This window comes from Lithobates pipiens, unplaced genomic scaffold, assembly GCF_037356315.1.
Source record: "Lithobates pipiens isolate NorthernLeopardFrog02 unplaced genomic scaffold, aLitPip1_a1.2 Scaffold_19, whole genome shotgun sequence".
NCBI classification, from domain to species: domain Eukaryota; kingdom Metazoa; phylum Chordata; class Amphibia; order Anura; family Ranidae; genus Lithobates; species Lithobates pipiens.
Genome location: NW_027507764.1, coordinates 371085574 through 371098904, shown reverse-complemented (window position 1 = coordinate 371098904; position 13331 = coordinate 371085574). Strand labels below are relative to the sequence as shown.

At 42.5% G+C, this 13331-nt stretch overlaps 1 protein-coding gene across 2 annotated transcripts in view; it reads left to right on the top strand.

Annotated features, from left to right (window-relative positions):
- GPLD1 (glycosylphosphatidylinositol specific phospholipase D1) overlaps nt 1-11879 on the top strand; it is a 76877-nt gene extending 64998 nt beyond the window's left edge. The window contains exons 21-25 of one of the 2 annotated variants that reach the window (XM_077492277.1): nt 450-626; nt 5142-5299; nt 6983-7009; nt 7082-7132; nt 11268-11879. In XM_077492277.1, coding sequence (XP_077348403.1) covers nt 450-626; nt 5142-5299; nt 6983-7009; nt 7082-7132; nt 11268-11348 — 494 coding nt within the window. In that variant the 3' untranslated portion in view covers nt 11349-11879. Of the gene's footprint in view, nt 1-449; nt 627-5141; nt 5300-6982; nt 7010-7081; nt 7133-11267 lie in introns of those variants that run through there. The other variant, XM_077492278.1, reaches the window with a different exon arrangement.
- The last annotated feature ends 1452 nt before the right edge of the window (nt 11880-13331 follow it).

Here is a 13331-nt window from a genome sequence, read left to right as displayed (position 1 = left end):
TCCAGCAGTTTGTCTGCCGGACTAAGTCCACCGGATAGTCCGATCGTGTGTACGCGGCATAACAGTAAGCCTCTCCAACAGGAGGCCCAGGGCAATGGTAAAAAATATGGAAAAGATCTATGTAAGTTAAAGAGCAGTTTTAGGCCATAAAAAAGTGTATTAGGCATACCAAGAAAGTAGTGGAAAAGTCGCTTTCATAGGTCTTCAGAGGATTTCGATATTTTAAAATCAGCTGTATTTCTGACATGCAATTGGCTCTGTGGTGCTTTTTTTTTGCTAGGTTATAAAAGCACCTTGCTTTGAAATATTGTGCAATTGTGGTATGCAAAATGCTTTGGCAGCTCTTCATCATTAAAGATGTTATGTTAGGCTAATATTACTTTATATACAGCAGCATGGTTTACAAAATCTGTTCACTTTGAAATAACCATTTCTTCAAATTGTTTTAGATACCGTTTTAAAACTTATGTTTATATCAAGAACGTTGCATCATGCTGGAACATCCACAGTATACGAACTCAAAAATACAAAGAATCCATCTCCACTGGGAACCCTAAGAGGGAGTGGAGCACTTTCTCGCTATGGTTCAAAGCTGCTTCTAAGTGATCTGGATGATGATGGCCTTGGTATGAAAACAAGTCTGCTTTAATGAGATAGCTTTCCCAATGTTACTCAAATTTTTTAAAATCAGGTTATAACTGTTGGGTATTATTTCTGTAGCACTAACCTCCAAAGGAGCTGCTAGTCTGAATTGGGCCTGCACTCTTCTGGGAAACCCCCCTTGTAACATGTCTCTGCCCCCTGGGCACAGCTGTGGTGCAATAATAGTACAGTACAATACAAGATAGTATAAGGTACCTATATCGATCCCTCAGGATCCTCTGGCTCCACCTGGTGGAGAAAAACAGTACGCCACACAATTGTACTCTTAACCAGGAATACTTTTACTGAGGGTATATCAACAGGGGATTACAGGGATTGTACTGTCATCCCAACGTAGGATGTCAGTACAATGTAAATCAACAATCAAATACAGTAAGCAATATATATGCATGTTATTATCTAAACCTGGGAGCTCCCACTACTTAAAGTTCTGTGTGAGGCCTCACTAAAAGTATTTTCTCCTTTATCTTCTTTCTTTGCTAGCATAAGTGGTTCCTTAGGTATTTGTAATCCAAAAGGGTAGGTGGAAAAGTTAACTTAGAGTGTTCCAGGTATAATTCCAAGAACTTGTAATTACACTTGGGTGCTAAAACGAACTAGGGCTCAGGCCTACTCAATGTCAGTTGCTTCAGTTACGCCTCCGTGGAACAACAGATTCCAGTGAGGCCTATGAGTGAGTCTAACTGCATGCAATAATGATAAACTGTGGGCCGTAAGCCGCTTACCAACTGGATCAGAGTTCTGGGTGATGACTTTGGTCCGGTAACTGCAGCTTGCTTCGGCTTAGACTAGGCCAGTTGCTCTGTGTCACTCCGCTGACTGGATCTGGTCCTCCGCTACTCCGACAAGCATCTCCGAACCTCGTCAATCCGATCACCAGCTCTCAGGCTCCGTCAAGTCATCTCGCAAACAGTCCGGTTTGCATTCCGCGGTGACTGGCTGTCTATGTGTCAGAGAAACCTCCTCACAGTTCTGCACAGGCAGGCAGTATGGTCCCAAGAGACCAAATATGGCCGCTGCAGTCCCTTTTATACCCTACCCAGCATAAACTACTTAGACTGGGCCAGATGCTCTTTGTCGCTCCGCTGACTGGATCCGGTCCTCCGCTACTCCGACAAGCGTCTCCGAACCTCGTCAATTTGATCACCAGCTCTCATGCTCCGTCAAGTCACCTCGCAAACAGTCTGGTTTGCAGTCCGCGGTGACTGGCTGCCTATGTGTCCAAGAAACCTCCTCACAGTTCTGCTCAGGCAGGCAGCGTGGCCCCAAGAGACCAAATATGGCCGCTACAGTCCCTTTTATGCCCTACCCAACATGCACTGCATATCAGTGTTCATGTGTAGCTCACACAGACTCCTGGGTAACAAAGGTCAAACCTGTTATCAAAACAGTACTTCCTATGAAAGTCTTTTGGTGCTTGTGATCACCATATCTTGTGCATTACCAGATTTTTTCAGTAGATGGCTCCAAACACTGAGCCATCGCAATGTCCACAGATTTAGCATTGACATATTGCTACATTTCTCTATGATACAATGTGTCCGTTTTTTTTTATTGGCCCCCCCAAATTATGTTTATAGGGTAACCTGTAAGGATTCATACAGTATTTGGTAGTGACCAAATACTGAGCTGCTTCACCACTGGAAGCTTTACATTAAATCTAGGTAGCATATCAGCTCCACTCCTCTTAAGCTTTGTTAAACAAAACAGGGAGCTGAATATCCATGCAATCTGTGGATCTGTACTCTTAAATTAGCAAAGTAACTAAAATAATCTCAATACAAGAATTGCATCAAACTACTCAAAAAAAGCACATAACCTGACAAAGTTTTTAGAACCAATCTATCTTTAATTGACATTAAAGTCATATTGCCTATCCTTCCCGCACGTAACAACTGTATTTTCATTTTGTCCATCTGATCATCCCCAACAACTCCCCTTTGTTCCACTTGACCCTTCCTTCTAGATTGTAAGCTCTAACGAACAGGGCCCTCTGGTCCCTCCTGTATTGAATTGTATTGTACTTGTACTGTCTTCCCCAATGTTGTAAAGCGCTGCTCAAACTGTTGAAAGGCCAGATTAACATAGGGGCTATTGGAGCTGCAGCTCCAGGCCCCTTACCTTAAGATAGGCCCATTTAAAAAATAACTTTGAGGGTCACGGCTCAGCGACCAGGGGTCACATAGAGCCCAAATTTAGAGAGTAGGTAGCCGAGGGTCTACCCCACTACTGGTCCAAATTTGGGGCTCCTTGAGCAGCCTGTCAGAAGCTACATACGGAGTGGCCAGTTTAAATACAAGCTGGCACACTCTGTTTGCAGCAGACTGAGAGGATGAGCTCACAGTGCCTCTCCTCACTTCTTGTCAGAGGCACTGAGCTCAATGGACAGCTTGGAGCCTGCAGAGTTTGACAGGCAGCACCGCCTGTCAAACTCGTTCGCAGTAGCAGCATAGTTCAACAATGTAAAACTGCCATTCAGCAATGTAAAAACAAAATGGAGTCAGCAGTAGCACCTCATAAATGCCTGTCAGCTGCTGCTATACCACTCGTTGAAAAGCAATACACCACAGGTCACTTTTCAGAGGGCAGTAAGCATTACTGCAAATGTGAAAAACTTGAAACACATCATCCATTTCACACTCACCACCAACCAGGTCACTCCCTAGCCACTTTGCATGTTAGCCACCTCCCTTCAACTTATATCACAGGTGACCATTTCCCAACCTGCAGATGGCAGACCCTACTCCAAAAGATATCGCTTCCAATTACTCCCCCCACCCGCTGATTGATATCCTTCCATGACCATCTCACACCCCCTGCTGACAGACCTCTCTACCCAGCCTGTCCCCACACACCTTCTCACCCGCTGACCTGTGGATGAGGGAATCACTCCCGCAGTATTATTGTGTTCTGCCAATGGGGAGCCTTCCCAACCCACAGAATACAATGATCAGTGTTGCTAACCATAGCTGCCAGCACTGTTTGTTTTGGGAAAAACCTGACAGGCTGGTTGTACTCAAGTCGATTAATATATTGACTTGTGTACAACCAGCTAGCTAACATAGATTAACTATGGCTGGTCTCTACTTAATTGGCTTAATTTCAATCCATGTATGGCCCGCTTAACCACTACACAGTCCCTCAACATCCTTTCAGAAACCTTTACATTTTTCTTTCCCAGATTCCTACATCCTCCTCATCTATACATAGTACCCACTGTCTTACCCTGTACACTCCTCTCCTATACATAGTTCCCACTGTCATACCCTCCACACTCCTCTCCTGTCCATACTGCTCACTGTCATACCCTCCACATTCCTCTCCTGTACATACTGCTCACTGGCATACCCTCCACACTCTTCTCTTGTACATACTGCCCACAGTCATACCCTCCAAATTCCTCTCCTGTGCATAATGCCCACTGTTATACCATCCACACTCCTCTCCTGTACATACTGCTCACTGTTATTACCCTCCACATTTCTCTTCTGTACATACTGCCCATTGTGATACCCTCCACACTCCTCTCCTGTACATACTGCCAACTGTCATACCCTCCTCTGCTGTACATAAAGCCCACTGTGATACCCTCCACGCTCCTCTCCTGTACATACTGCCCACTGTGATACCCTCCACGCTCCTCTCCTGTACATACTGCCCACTGTGATACCCTCCACGCTCCTCTCCTGTACATACTGCCCACTGTGATACCCTCCACACTCCTCTCCTGTACATACTGCCAACTATCTTTCTCTCCACACTCCTCTCCTGTACATACCACCCTCATAATACCTTCCACACTCCTCTCCTGTACATACTGCCCACTGGCATACCCTCCACACTCCTCTCCTGTACATAGTGCCCACTGTTATACCTTCCACATTCCTCTCCCTCACCTGCACATACTCCTCCCCTATGCCTCTTACACACAAAAACAGTTCTTTAAAATTATATTGCATATCCTCAGTGTTACCAGCTCTAGAATGGGCACACGTTCCATCTTCACACGGTCTACCTTCCAGGTTCTGTGCCTTCGGTCACTTACCTTGGCCGGGCTGCGTTGCTGTCACTTCCACACATGCTCATTTCGTATCCTCTCTCTTGATAACCCCCCCCCCCCCCCCATCTCTCATTTAATTTGTTATAACAAAAAAATAGTTAGCATTTTTAATTATTATTCTTTTTTTTTTTAAAAGCCCCACCATAATCCTCAGCACCAGGCCCATGACGTTCTTAATCCAGGCCTGAACTGTTGGCGCTATATAAACCTTGTATTATAATAATAATAATAATAATAATATTGAAGAAAGAAATATATAAACTGATACAAATTGAAACATATTATATTTTTCAATTAAAAATATTCAGTTGATTCTAGTAAGATTGATTAGCATGTATTGTATACAGCAAAGGAACAAAAAGTTAAGGCTGTATTGCACTGAAAAGATAAATCCTGTGTTTGTATATTTGGCATGCAGATGAAATCATTGTGACCTCCCCTTTATGGACTGGTGACTACACCTCAATGTTTGGTTCTCAGGCAGGTCAAGTCTATATTTATAATGGAAATACCACTTCTACAGGATTGCTAAAAGATAAATGCAAATCATGGACTTCCCCGTGCCCTGAGGACTGGGTAAGAAAATTATGCAATACCAGCTTCTGTTTTCCAAATTGTTTTCTGCTTTGCCCATATACATTATGTATCCACTCTTGTATAGGACAGAGGGGTTTTCAACTATATTTCAATTACCAGAGTTTAACATTTTTCTGCCAAGAGTAAAAAAAAGCACACAGAATTCGTAAAGTGGTAATAAACCTGAAAACAATAAATTATTGCATTGCAGCTTGCCGTTTTTTAGATGTTATGGCTGTATTAGATTTTTTTTTTTTTAGGTTCTTTTTTCCCTCTTTATTTTCATCTGGTGATCTAGCCAGTAGGACTGTTATGTTTCAATGTCCTTTAACAGGCCATGCTGTCCAGCAAAAATGGCAGTTAGAGGGGTGAGGACAAACCAATTACATGGACGCCGACAGAGGTGCTTACAATGGTCAGCTTTTTGTTCATTCATGTAAAACCTAACCAGAAAGCGAAAAAAAAAAATCTGTTGCTGTAATTGCTTAAAAAGTGTTAGCCCACGTGCACACGGTCGGATATTTTGCCAACCAAATCTGTCGGATTTTGCCCATCGGATTTAGTCCGACGGATTGTGTCCGAAACTGTTGCATACACACGGTCGGGCCAAGTTGGCGAAAAATCCAATCTTTCAGAACGTGATGACGTAATTTCGTTACGATGGGACTACATTCAAGCTAGTAGCCAATAGCTTTGATGTAGGAATTTTATCTGAGCATGCGTGGCACTTGGTCCGATGAAAATGCTCTACACATGATCGGATTAGGTCCGTCCGGCCCAGTTGGTCGGGAAATATTTCCAACATGTTGGAAAATTGGGTCGGACGGCGATTCGGACGGAATCAGTCCGATGCATACCACACACAGTCGGATTATCTGACGACACGGTCCGATAAGACTCATTCCGACAGATTCTCCGACCGTGTGTACAAGGGCTGAGATGGAGATCAGCTTTAATTTGTGAATCCAACACTACCCTCTCCCCAAATCTGCTGTTCAAGGGTTGCTCTGTTCCTCCTCCATCCAGAGTGAAGCCAGCCATACATTGATTCAAATTCTTCTGGTTGAGCATGGATTGGCTGAATTTCAATCCATGTATGGGCACACTTGTACACAAGTTTAATGAATCGACATGTGTACAACCAGCCTGTTGGGTTTTCCCCAAAAGATTAGTGCCATTGGATATAGCCAGAATAACTGATCGTGTTCTGCCGGAGCTGCAGGTAGGATCCCCCCCTCAACAGTGTTGAGGGGGAAATCCTTTCTGCAGGTGGGGAGCCCTGCCGGCAGAAATCGAGAAATTTTCTTTTCTTCCATCAGTGGTAGAATGAAAGAAAATTGCATAACCTATGGCCTGCCTACGTAATTTTCGTTTTTAATTTTAAAAATTTTGAGTCATGAATAGAAATATTTGACCATTAGTGCAATGTTCTTTCTTCTGTCAATTCACAGCTGGTGTATGTTTGGGGCATATAGATGAACTTGCTAAAAAAAAATTAATTGACTAGATAATTTTCTGTGGCAGATGTCTGATGTCAGTGGGTGCCAAAGCCCTCTATGTTAGAGATTATTTGATTCTGAAAATTAGATTTTTTTTAAATTATCCATGACTTTAAGACTTAGTGGCCCATTCGAAAAATAAATGCAATACCTAGTGTGCTTTTTTTTTTTTTTTCTTTTGCAGGCACAATATGTACTAGTCTCTCCAGAGGTAAGTTGAACCTTTTAGGTACAAATGCCCATATTTTTTTTACATTTATAATAATTAAGCTCAATATTTCAGGAAAAATCAAGGTTTGGAAGTGCTGTGACTACTGTGAATTCCAAACAAAAGGTAGGTGAAGTCAACTGAACCTGTGTAACTTTAGACTCCGAAATGTATTTAGAAGTGCATTACAACAAGCAAGCAACATTATCATTTGACATAAGCCTACTCTTTACTGCACTTTAACATGCAATTATTATTGTATACTCTAATGACCTGGGTGAATGCACAATTCGTTTGTTATAACAATAGGGCCTCCAAATAACTAACTAGAGTAAAAAATTGTGGGTACCATCACCCGAGTAGCACTAATGGATATTTGAGTGCAAGGAGTTCCCCACAAAAGGTCTCCAAAGCAGGGAAGGGAAAAGTGGGGAAAAAATTGACTCTTGGTACCCTGATCAGATTGCACATCAAGTAAACAATATGAAAGTATTGATACATAGTTACAACATAAATTGTATCTGGATACTTCACTATAACAAAAACTACAGGTGTAGCTGAAACTATACAGTGGGGCAAAAAAATATTTAGTCAACCACCAATTGTGCAAGTTCTCCCACTTAAAAGATGAGAGGCGCCTGTAGATGTCATCATAGGTATACCTCAACTAGGAGAGACAAAAGGTGGAAACAAAGCCAGACAATCACATTGTCTGATTTTTGAAAGAATGTATTTGCAAATTATGGTAGAAAATAAGTATTTGGTACTTACAAACAAGCAAGATTTCTGGCTCTCACAGAACTGTATCTTCTTCTTTAACCACTTGCTTACTGGGCACTTAAACCCCCCTCAGTCCCAGACCAATTTTCAGCTTTCAGCGCTGATGCACTTTGAATGACAATTGCGCGGGCATACAACACTGTACCCAAATGAAATTTTTATCATTTTTTTCCCACAAATAGAGCTTTCTTTTGGTGGTATTTAATTACAGCTCGGAGTTTTATTTTTTGCTAAACAAACAAAAAAAGATGCAAAAAGAAAAAAATCATGTTTAATAGTTTGTTATAAAATTTTGCAAATGGGTCATTTTTCTCCTTCATTGAAGTGCGCTGATGAGGCGGCACTGATGGGCTGCACTGGTGGGCACTAATGGGCTGCACTGGTGGGCACTGATGGGCTGCACTGGTGGGCACTGATGGGCTGCACTGGTGGGCACTGATGGGCTGCACTGGTGGGCACTGATGGGCTGCACTGGTGGGCACTGATGGGCTGCATTGGTGGGCACTGATAGGCGTAGTTAAGGCGGCACTGATGGGCACAGATAAGGCGGCACTGATGGGCAAAGATGGGCACAGATAAGGTGGCGGGGATGGGTGGCACAGATGGGTGGCACGGATGGGCACTGATAGGTACCACTGATAGATGGGACTGATGGGCACTGATAGGTGGCACTGCTGGGCACGGATATGTGGCACTGGGGTGCAGCACCTTTGTTGAGGCAGACTGTGGGCACTGCTGGGTGGCACTGTGGGCACTGCTGGGTGGCACTGACGGGGGGCACTTTCTTTTTATTAATGTGGCACTGGCAGGGGGCAGGTGGGCACTAGCAGGGCTGGCCATGATCGGGACTGATGTCCCGATCACGGCCGCCGGTGATCGGCTTTTTTTTTTCTCCTCGCGCTGTCGAATAATGGCCGATTACCGGCTCCGTTATATCACATGATCAGCTGTCATTGGCTGACAGCTGATCCCGTGATAAGGGGTCGGGATCGACCCCTTGCACGGATCGGTGATCAGGCGAGTCTCATAGACTCGCCGATCACAGAGCGCAGGCCGCTCGTGCACTGGACGGCGTCAATAGACGTAGTCCCGGAAAAGGAGATCCGCGCTGTAGCCGTCATTTGGCTATAGCGCAGATCTCAAGTGGTTAAGAGGCTCCTCTGTCCTCCACTCATTACCTGTATTAATGGCACCTGTTTGAACTTGTTATCAGTATAAAAGACACCTGTCCACAACCTTAAACAGTCACACTCCAAACGCCACTATGGTGAAGACCAAAGAGCTGTTGAAGGACACCAGAAACAAAATTGTAGACCTGTAGGCAAGCAGCTTGGTGTGAAGAAATCAACTGTGGGAGCAATAATTAGAAAATGGAAGGCATACAAGACCACTGATAATCTCCCTCGATCTGGGGTTCCATGCAAGATCTCACCCGTGGGGTCAAAATGATTACAAGAACGGTGAGCAAAAATCCCAGAGCCACACAGGGGACCTAGTGAATGACCTGCAGAGAGCTGGGACCAACGCAACACACTACGCCGCCAGGGACTCAGATCCCGCAGTGCCAGATGTGTCCCCCTGCTTAAGCCAGTACATGTCCGGGCTCGTCTGAGGTTTGCTAGAGAGAATTTGGATGATCCAGAAGAGGATTCGGAGAATGTCAGATGAAACCAAAGTAGAACTGTTTGGTAGAAACGCAACTCATCATGTTTGGAGTAGAGAGAATTCTGAGTTGCAACCAAAGAACACCATACCTACTGAGAAGCATGGGGGTGGCAACATCATGCTTTGGGGCTGTTTCTCTGCAAAGGGTGACTGATCCATGTACATGAAAGAATGAATGGGGCCATGTATCATGAGATTTTGAGCGCAAAGCTCCTCCCATCAGCAAGGGCATTGAAGATGAAACGTAGCTGGGTCTTTCAGCATGACAATGATCCAAAACACACAGCCTGGGAAACGAAGGAGTGGCTTCGTAAGAAGCATTTCAAGGTCCTGGAGTGGCCTAGCCAGTCTCCAGACCTCAGCCCCATAGAAAACCTTTGGAGGGAGTTGAAAGTCCGTGTTGCCCAGCGACAGCCCCAAAACATCACTGCTCTAGAGGAGATCTGCATGGAGGAATGGGCCAACATACCAGCAACAGTGTGTGACAACCTTGTGAAGACTTACAGAAAACGTTTGACCTAGGTCATTGCCAACAAAGGATATATAACAAAGTATTGAGATGAACTTTTGATATTGACCAAATACTTATTTTCCACCATAATTTGCAAATAAATTCTTTCAAAAAACAAATGTGATTGTCTGTCTGGATTTGTTTCCACATTTTGTCTCTCATAGTTGAGGTATACCTATGATGACAATTACAGGCCTGTCTCATCTTTTTAAGTGGGAGAACTTGCACAATTGGTGGCTCACTAAACACTTTTTTGCCCCACTGTACAAAGTTTACATTACACTAGTACTCAATATACTCCATGATGGAATATATATATATATATATATATATATATATATATATATATATATATATTCTTCAGTGCACAAACATACTCTACATGTTTTGTGGCTCGATATTGCTTCTTCAGGAAGAACAAAGAATACAATCTACAGATAAAGTAATAAGGTATACATGTTAAACACCAGTAAATAATGAATATGTGCATAAACAAATAATTGGGGGAAGTTAAGACATTCAAATGCTTACTGATGAGGGCCCACAGAAAGGCCATGGGTCAAACAGCAGTGCCACCAGAACTTCACTTTGTATAGTTTTATCTACACCTGTAGGTTTTATCATAAATTGATGTTTTAGCCGACTTTCATGGCACCAGCCTTTCTGCTTTTTTTGCATGGACTATCAATTAGGGCTTTGTAATACAAAATAAATATAACCCTATGTCACAAAAATTGTTTCTTTGCAGACTGGATCCAGGTGTTCTATGTCGATATAAAGAACACATCCTATTGCAGTACAAATTCATCAGTTACCTCCTCTAGAGTATGGTTTCGATTTTGAAGAACACTTTTTGGATTAGGCCTTATGTACACTGGGGGTTTAGCCCAATGCATGAGCTCCTGTTTTGGTGCAGACAGACAGGTACAGACCAACCCTGCTGCCAGCAGAGAGACTGAAATCTGATGCGGCTGCACAGTGCACTTGGTACCAACATTTAAGGCAGTATGCGCCTTGGGGCAAATGAAAGAATGCACGTAGTCTTCATTCCAAGCATTAGCATAGCTGAGCCCATATTGCCCAAAACCGCCATAGCAGAATTCTGTCTGAGAATTTTACAGGCTGATAGCATTGAGGCTGGCCTGTGCATTCTGCCCTCACCAAAACAGGAGCTCATGCTAGTTGCCCAGTGTGCATGAGGTCTATTACATAAATGATTAGATGTGACAAACATGAATAAATCTGCTGGTAGCAAACATGGTTGATGATGAATACATTAAAGATTTCTTGTTTTTGGTATTTCAGAAGCAGGTCGTTGTTGCAGCTGTAAGAAGCTCCAATAAAGCAAGACTGGCTGGAGCAGTGTACATTTACAATCTCAACTGAATAATGCTGTATAATAATAAAAAATAATAATGACACAGCTGTGAAGTTGGTTATAAAAAAAATAGAAATAAAAATCAGTCACCTTTGGACAAAACAAAAAGGAAAAACGTGGGCAACTGCAATCAGTAGAATTCCGTTTTGTATTGGTTCTTTGGTAAAGAGGTTTCTTAGTTGTTTACATCAACCCCCACTTTGGTCAAGACAAAAACAAATAGAAGAGAATCTTGTTCAGCTAATGAAAGGAACAATCTGAACTGAAACTGCAGGTCAAGTACATACAATAGGCATCAACGGTAATGATCTGCGGAAATGGACTGGCAATGCAGAACTAAAGGTTAAAAACAAGAAGGGAGGGCAATTGTATGTTCTGAAACCGGTAGAAGCATATTACTGCTACCTAAAGAAAATTCTAATTGAACCAACTTTTTAGCCCACCCCTATTTTATTGGAACAATGAAAATAACCATATGATGTGAAAAATTATTTTCTTTAGATTGTTTCACGCATTTAAATAAAACATATTTTGGCAAACTGTTTCTAATTTCTAAATATAATGATTTAAGCAATATTTATCGAAGTTTACTCAACTACCAAACTTTAACTGAACAAATCACACATCTATTACAATAACCATTAATGACTTTTGGATAAATAAGATTGTGTTTCAGTCACGGTGCAGGTTGGTATTGCAATGCAATTCAGCAGACACATGGAAATATATGTCTATTCTTCCACCAGATGTTGTAGTTCTTTACTATGTGTACATGTCAACCTTTCAACAGGAAAGGAAATATTTCCATATTTGGGTTATACTACCACCTACAGGATGATTGGATACTGGCAAACAAAAACTCCTGCGCAGGATAACCCTTCCAACACCCGCATGCCATAGGAGGATGAATGTCTTTTCTGCAGCTCTGCTGTGTTAACCCCCCTGACGGTATTCCCGAGTCTGACTCGGGGTGGATTTTTTATACCAAGAGCGGTATCCCCGAGTCAGACTCGGGACTGCATCGCTGGATCCAGGAGGAGGTTTACTTACCTTCTCCCTCGGATCCAGCGTTGTCTCCCCGCTGTACGAGCGAGCCGTGTCTCGCTCGATGCATTACATCGCCGATCTCCGTGCCCTGCGAGCGTTGCGACGCACGGGCACGGAGATCGGCGCCAAATTCAAAAAGTGAAACAAACAGTAAACATACAGTATAATGTAATCTTACAGATTACATTGCTGTATGTAAATATTTCACATCCCCGTTGTCCCTAGTGGTCTGCCCAGTGTCCTGCATGCAGTTTTATATAATAAAAACTGTTCTTTATGCCTAGAAACTGGAGATTGCCCATAGCAACCAAAACTGTCACTGTACATCAAAAATGATTTTAGACCAGCTAGAAAACAGCGATAATAAATTAGAATCACTCGCAGAATTGAGCGATAGCGATTTGTGGGGAGATCCGTCATCAAATACTGAAAAGTAAGGACAGTGACAATTCTGCAACTGAGCAAATTTCAGTGTTTTTGATTTGATTACATTATTGAATAATTTTTATTATTGTTATATTATTATTTGGTACAATTATTTATAATTATTTATTATATTATAATTTATGATTAAATTTTTCAAACTTTATTATACCCGGGATGTCTGCTAGACTCTGGTTTGGACAGATTTAAGAGAGTTATTCCTAAGAATTGCAGGACTACAATATAAAACGCCAAATTTTCATGCAAAATAATGGTACCGCTTTTAGCACCTAAAATCCGAAATAATCGTACCGCCAGGGAGGTTAAAGGGGTTGTAAAGGTTCATTTTTTATTTTCTAAATATGTTCCTTTAAGGTAGTGTACTGTTGGTTCACTTACCTTTTCCTTAATTTTCCTGTGTAAATGCTTGTTTTCCATGTGTGAATTTTCAACTTCCTGTTCCACCTCTAGAAGTTTGCCCCCATCATCCGAGCTGTTCTGGCTGGGGGTTAGTCAGCGTG